Genomic DNA, 7,131 nt, shown 5'->3' on the forward strand with positions numbered 1-7,131 from the left:
TATTATTGCATTACTTAATTTACTACTTCATTACTTTAATAACAACATTTATAATAATATAACCTAATTTTCATTATATTTCATTACATAATATTTTTATAACTTTATTATTTTAATATATAAAATAAAAATAATAATAATGTTACCAGTTATTAAAAGAAAATTAATACATAAATCTTAAATAAACAGAATCAGTTGACCCAGTAATAAAATCGTAAATCAATTACACAATTAACTTAAAATGTCACACCTTTTTATATTTCACGAAAAGTATTTAACCTTTTTATATTTTCCATTTCCTAAACCACAAGAGAGGGAAAAAGAAATCGAAACAGAACCCCGCCTTAACAACTAACAACTGTCATTTCGCTGATCCGCTCCTCTCGTTATAACTTTTTGCCTTTGAGACTTATAAAAACTCACAACGCTATACGACAGCGTTTCGAATCTTTCTTCTCTCTTTGTCTGAACAAGCTATTTTCTTCTGAGACTCGCAATCGGAAGCCCTAACCCTCACCACTTGCGATAATCATTCCACCAAAATGGCAATTGCACGCACCGGAGTCTATGTAGATGACTATTTGGAGTGTAATTGCCTTTTGTTTCTCTCCTCTTTTACTATTTCCGCTTTTTTTTTTTTTTTTTGAATTGCTTTTCGATTCCGTTGCTGAATTTTCCATTATTCCCATAGATGCCAGCACATTACCAGCTGAACTTCAGAGGCTGCTCAACACTGTCCGCGAACTCGACGAACGATCCCAATGTAATTGCTTTCAAGAAAGTTTATTTTATATTTTATTTGTTGGTGAATACCCCTCTGCTCTATTTTATCTGTCATTTAATATATATATTTTTTATCTAGAATCAAGAAATATTATAAATTTTCTTTCCTTTAATAATAACAATTTATGGTGTTATGGAAGCTATGGTAATAAAAAAAAAATCTTTTTAAGCATTTATTAATTTAATTTTTTGTTTGTGGTGTTACGGAAGCTATGATAAACCAAACCAGGCAGCAGACAAAGTACTGTATGGGGTTCCCATCTCATGGCTCTAAGAAGGGGAATCACAGTTATAATAACAATTATGGTAATGAGGACGATGATGTAGCTTTTGAGAAAATGCGAAAAGAAATTGAGGGAAATCAGGATAGTGCATTGAGTCTATGCACTGAGAAGGTTTTGTTGGCGCGACAAGCGTATGACCTGGTGAGCTTTTATTTTCTATTTCTATGATTGTTGTGCCATTAACTGAGGCTTTTATAGAATGGGATTTAGGAAAGAGAATTTAATGTGTACTATATATTTCTCTAATGGACAAACCTGATACGAAATGATCAAATGATTTAATGGTGATGAAGCTTGACATCACGATTGAAGCAACAGAACAATTGCTTTACATTTGGTGAATAAGATATTTGTATAGAATAGTATCTACAGAATAGAGAAGGCCTTAATGTTATTGTACTTAGATTATGACATATTTACCCCATGCTTCTTTAAGAGGTGTGGTGCACTTCACCACCATGTGAGGAGATACAAGGCATTATTGGGCCATTTTGCCTCTAGATTCACTTACATTTTACAAAAACCTTATATCTCGGCCATAGTATAACGGAGTTCAACATTTTGCCAAATTGATGGAGTTCCTTAATAACTGGGCACACTTAAATAGCACACTGATATGCCACCAAAGCAGTGTAGCAATGCAGAGCAGCCCTGGCACTATAAGGGTTATATGGGTTGTCGTAGCAAAGTAGTTTAGTGGAGCAGACATAGAATACTGAAGATTGAACGAAACAAATGGATAGTGGAGCTATGTGATGATTCCAAAAATATTTGGTTTACTGAACATATTAAGACTTTTATGGGTCAATTTGCAGGAATGAAATATTCTATTATAACTTGTAATAGTTGTGAAAATGATGGAGTTCTTCAATAACTGTTAAAGCACACTTAGTCGCTAGCGAGAGTGCTGCCAATGTAGCAGCGGGGAGCAGCCCTGGCCCTATAGGTACTGTTGTAGCATAGCAATTTGGTGTAGTGAATGTAGTAGCGTGGCAAAAAGTGGACATAACAGATGGATAGCAGTGCTATGTGTTGATTCCAAAATTGTCCGTTTTACTATAGACGTTCTGGTATTTTTGGGATATCAATTTCCAAACATAAAATCTCCTGTTGTATTAGTAGTTAAAATCATAGAAAAGGACTTGGATATAGAAGATGATGATTGATTATTGCTATTTATGAAACTTGTTTTTGACTTTTGTTAGTAATTGTATATTTTGTTCAAGACACGCATGATTTGTTATTGTTAATTATGAATACATGTGTAAATTTTTATCATTCTTGAGATTTTGTATGTATATAAACTAGATAAAATTTTCAAAATACTATTCTCTGTCCCAGAATAGCATTTTTGGGGATGGCCAACTACGCGTTGTTAACTGTCATTTAAATTGAACACAACTTCACCTGTACTCTTTATTTTTATGCAGTGTTCCAGTCTTTTCACCTGATACTTCGATGCTTTAATAATTTTTCACTTGATTAAACTTCTACCTCCCATTCCCCTGAAAGATGCTTTATTCATTGAGGATGAGATCACTCTGCTTCCTTCTGAATAATTCTAATTGTATTTCATCGATTGAGAAAGGTTCGAAATGCAATTCCAATGAACAAAGTAGTCCTAATAAGTTTAACATTCTGGTGTATGATGATGCCTTTATAGGTTTAGTACTTTCTAAGAGATTTTCCTTTTCTTTTTATATTAGCTTCTGCGCATAATTATTTTATCTTATCTAATATGTTCTACTCATGGTAGCCAAAATCACAACTCAACTCATAGAATTGAATGATTTTATGATTCTGTGAAATTAAACATGTTTTTCTGTTTCTATTTCATAGGTAAAAACTGATTATTTTTCTCTTGTTTGGGCTTCTGAAAGGTCAAAATATTAAAGCTCAACATATGAAACAGTTTTTTAAAACTTAATGTCCGAAAATCATCAAAACTGGAACAGCACCCATTGTCTTAGTTTTTTGGTCAATCATGTGACTGAAAGGTTTTCATTCAAACGGCTAACATTCCCTACTCCTAAAATTAGGTGCGCAAACCTCCACCTTGAGAGCTTTCTATTGAGTTATACATTTTCTCCATGCCAACAGCAACAGCACGTCTTATTGTTTGTTCTTCTATTTTTACACTTTTCTTTCTCTGTTTCTTCAAGCATTAGAGTAGGCATAATTCAGTGGAACTAGTGCATTATGCAGTAAACTAGTGCATTATACGTAGTTGTTTTGTTTCAGTGATTGCCATTTATGAATTCTATATGGAGTTTTCATTATTGACTTTCTTATGCTTATGAAGTTACGAGTCTATGTTTATGAATTTAAGCTTAAGTACTTGCTGTGAGTTATAAAGGTTTTTGTCTCTCTTATTTATTATAAGATGCAAATATAAGAATTTATATACATTTAATAATTTTATAAATCATTTTGAATCTTGTGCTTCAAGTTACAATACCATGTTTAACAATTTTGTGACTCGTTATTGAGTCATTGGAAATTATCAAGTTTGACTATCGTGGTTGTACTTATGAAAGATTTGTCAATCTACTCTCCTGATTCCTTTCCTTGTACAAGAAGTTCTTTTAGATAATTTTGCTTGTTGTAATTTTTTTTTTTCATTTTTTCTTTTTAATGAGATACTATTGTAGATCCCTGTAGTTCTTCTCTTGGAATCTTGTCATGATTTTCTGTTATGTCTATCGACATTACATGACTTTAGATAGTAAGGACAGGTTCTAAGTGTTGGAGATTCCACATGAATTAAAGATATAACCAAATTGTAAGTATAAAAGGGTAGAGATCTTACTTTACAAGTGGGCTTTGTGAGACCGAATTATGCTTAAAATTCACTTAGCAAAGTTTATTAGACATATCGTATCACCCATTATCGGACAGTTATTGAATCACTCACAATAATGTAATCTCTTGCTTTAGATGTCTAGTCCTTGGTGTGAGGAAAGTGTGCAAGCCTCATCTTACATGCCAATTTTGTGATGTTAAAAGGCTACTTTCTAATACTAAGTTTAGATCCTATATTCACCTTTACTATGGAAAAAGTTGCTTTGAATTGATTTTGATGTGCACTATACTTACTGATGACTGCTCTTATCTAAAAAACCATGAAGATTATTTGCCTTTCGCTTCTTGTGCATAGAAGGAACATTCTTCTTACTCAATCTTTTTTTGTATTTGCTTTAGATAGATAGCCATGTTAAACGACTTGATGAGGATTTAAACAACTTTGCTGAAGATTTAAAGCAAGGTAAAATATTCTAGTAAATTTGCATTCTGATTTATTTTTTGTCTGTATGTAAAACTTATATTTTCAAAATTAACCGTAAAAATTATTATAATATGCAACTCTTACCGTTATATTAATCATGGTTATTAAGTTTGTTTGCGGGTAAAGAGATCAGGTGTAATAGTACAATAAGCTTATACAGGAAGCAGTTATGTCTTCTCGCCATTACCAATGAAACAATGATCTGTACTTAAAGCAACAAGTTCATTTAACATTTCCTCAGAAATACCCAATAATATTTTGTTTCGGTTGATGCCAATTAGAAAAATATGTTAATTTTTTAGGTATTTTTGGACTTGTATAAATAGCCTGCTGTATATAGAAGGAAAGTGCCAAAGCAAAAGCGAATATGTTTTGGGAATTTAGGGGAAACATTTCTGTGGTCTTTGTTGGTCTATTGTTGCTTCTTGAGTTTTAGATCCAGATATTCACTAAGTTCCTTGATGGTATTCTTCTAATGATCTTTTTTGGGGTGGCTTTGGTAGATCAACAGAGTCCGTGGTATGCTAAGATACTTTTTTGTTTTTGTTTTTTTGAAGACAATTCACCTTGCATTCTTGGTATATTTGTTGAGGACTTCAACTCTTCATTTATATGCGCTTTCTTTCTTCTAAATTTTTGTTTATCGAAACAAAATTGATTTTTGTGGTATAATATCTAGTCATGAGCTTTCTTAACGCCGTTTTCCTGTGCTTCATTTTATTCTATCAGAGGGTAAAATACCACCAGATGAACCAGCAATTCTGCCCCCATTGCCTATAGTCCCTAAAGCTGAAAAGCGCAAGCCCATATACATAACTCCTCAGCCAAAGAGAATTGATTACAGGGATAGAGATTGGGATCGGGAGCGCGATAGGGACTTCGAGTTAATGCCTCCACCAGGAAGTCATAAGAAAGAGTATGCTACCCCAATGGATGTTGATCAACCTATTGATCCAAATGAACCTACATACTGTGTTTGTCATCAGGTTCAGATTAATTGCTCATAATATATAACAATTATAAAATTTCCATGTGAGCAATTATGCCATATTGTTGTTTTTTTTTTTTTTTTGCTTAAAATGTTGAAACAAGAATATTGAGGCAGTTCTATTCTGATCATTCAGGTATCTTTCGGGGATATGATTGCGTGTGACAACGAAAATGTAAGTACATTTTAGTTTTCTCTATCTTGTGTTGTGTTTACCCTCTTGTTTCGTGGGAAGTGGGGTTTTGGAGAATGCATATTGTATTTTTTTTATTTCACGCATCAAATTCAATTACAATGCTCAAGATGTGGGATCATATAAAAATTGTGTAACTAAACATTTTACCGGTTACAATCAGCAGGTTACTTAATATTTACTTTGGGATTACTTTTGTATATTTTTTCCTATTTTGAGCATAGAGAGTGACTCTGAAGATAGTTCAGGAGATATTTCTTTCTTCCCCCTCCCCCCAAGAAAAAAAAGTGTAGAATGGTGTTTGCACCATACTCACTTGAATTAACTACTATATTGCATACATGTAGTAATTCTATAAATCATACCCATGTTGTAGCAAGAAACAAGATACAGATTTCTCCTACAACATTATCGATGAATGTTTATAATTGTTCACTTTTCTTTCCTGAATTACTGCTTTAGTTTTTAATTGTTCACTTTTCTTTTTATTATAGTCCTTTTCCAATGATTGATTTTTCGTTTGTCCCCTTGGTTAATTGGAATCTGAGTTTTTCTCTGTTTTTGGTGATAGTGCCAAGGAGGTGAATGGTTCCACTATTCGTGTGTTGGGCTAACGCAGGAGACAAGGTTCAAGGGAAAGTGGTATTGTCCAACTTGCATACTACTCCCCCAATGTCAACGATGAATATTTGCACGAACTAAACTACATTCATAAATGGCCACTGTTTCAAAAGAATCGTCACATTTTAGTGAATACATAATATGTGGGTTTGGAATAATTTGTCTTCTATATTGCTTGGTCATTTGTGTTGGTCACGGAGGCCAAGTGGGCTCACTCAGGCCTTGTATAAAGTCCTCTAGGATTTGAGAGAAATGATTCCAGATTTTAATTTTGGAGAAAGTTAATTATGTGTCTGTGGTTGTATAACAACGAAGGTAATGTTTACAAAATTCATATCCAAATTGTTGAAAACGAGAGAGCAACACCAGATAGCTTCACTGCAGAGTTGGAAATTCATGTCTAAAACGCATTTGCAACTATGCTGACACGGATTCCATCCATGTGGAGAAAACTGGAGTGTCCTATATAATAAATGTCAACTATTGATTAAAATATTTGATAGTTTTTTTGTTTATTTTTGTCTCCTTTTATAGTCCTATAATACATATATTCTTTTAATTCTAAACAATTTTATTTTTTATTATTTTATTGTTATTTTCCTCTCAATCCAAACAATTAACATCATATAAACTTGACAACAAACTTGTTGGTGTTCTTTTAACAAACTATTAGAGTGCTTTAACATTGTATTCGTCCAAAGACATTTTTCTCTTTTTAATAAGCAAAATTTTAAGATCTTTTATTTCACTCATTTATTAATAAAATAATTTAGTCGGAAATGATTATGTTTTAAATAATACTCAAGTCTTTAATGTAATTAGGTGAACTCAAATAATTCTTTGGGTTATTAATCACGATTAATTGCATTCTAAATAATATTTGGAATTTTAGTTATGAGTGAAAAAATGTCCAAATAATATGCAAATTGTTTTAGTTAAGAGTACCGACAATACTTAATTGTATCTTTGTAATATT

At 32.4% G+C, this 7,131-nt stretch overlaps 1 protein-coding gene across 2 annotated transcripts; it reads left to right on the plus strand.

The window, feature by feature from the left end:
• Positions 1-365: 365 nt before the first annotated feature.
• Positions 366-6,670, plus strand: ING2 (PHD finger protein-like protein). Of its 2 annotated transcripts, none has more exons than XR_014993641.1 (7): positions 366-588; positions 692-763; positions 994-1,208; positions 4,269-4,332; positions 5,083-5,385; positions 5,478-5,516; positions 6,106-6,313. XR_014993641.1 is itself a non-coding variant. In XM_028082356.2 (7 exons), exons 1-7 carry the CDS (start codon positions 543-545, stop codon positions 6,217-6,219), a joined length of 807 nt encoding a protein of 268 aa, XP_027938157.1. In that variant the 5' UTR covers positions 380-542; the 3' UTR covers positions 6,220-6,670. The 2 variants fall into 2 exon arrangements, 1 of the variants encoding a protein (XP_027938157.1); XM_028082356.2 differs by having other exon boundaries at positions 380-588; positions 5,083-5,339; positions 6,106-6,670.
• The last annotated feature ends 461 nt before the right edge of the window (positions 6,671-7,131 follow it).

This window comes from Vigna unguiculata, chromosome 1, assembly GCF_037176805.1.
Source record: "Vigna unguiculata cultivar grain cowpea cultivar isolate G323 ecotype 2 chromosome 1, ASM3717680v1, whole genome shotgun sequence".
Lineage (NCBI taxonomy): Eukaryota > Viridiplantae > Streptophyta > Magnoliopsida > Fabales > Fabaceae > Vigna > Vigna unguiculata.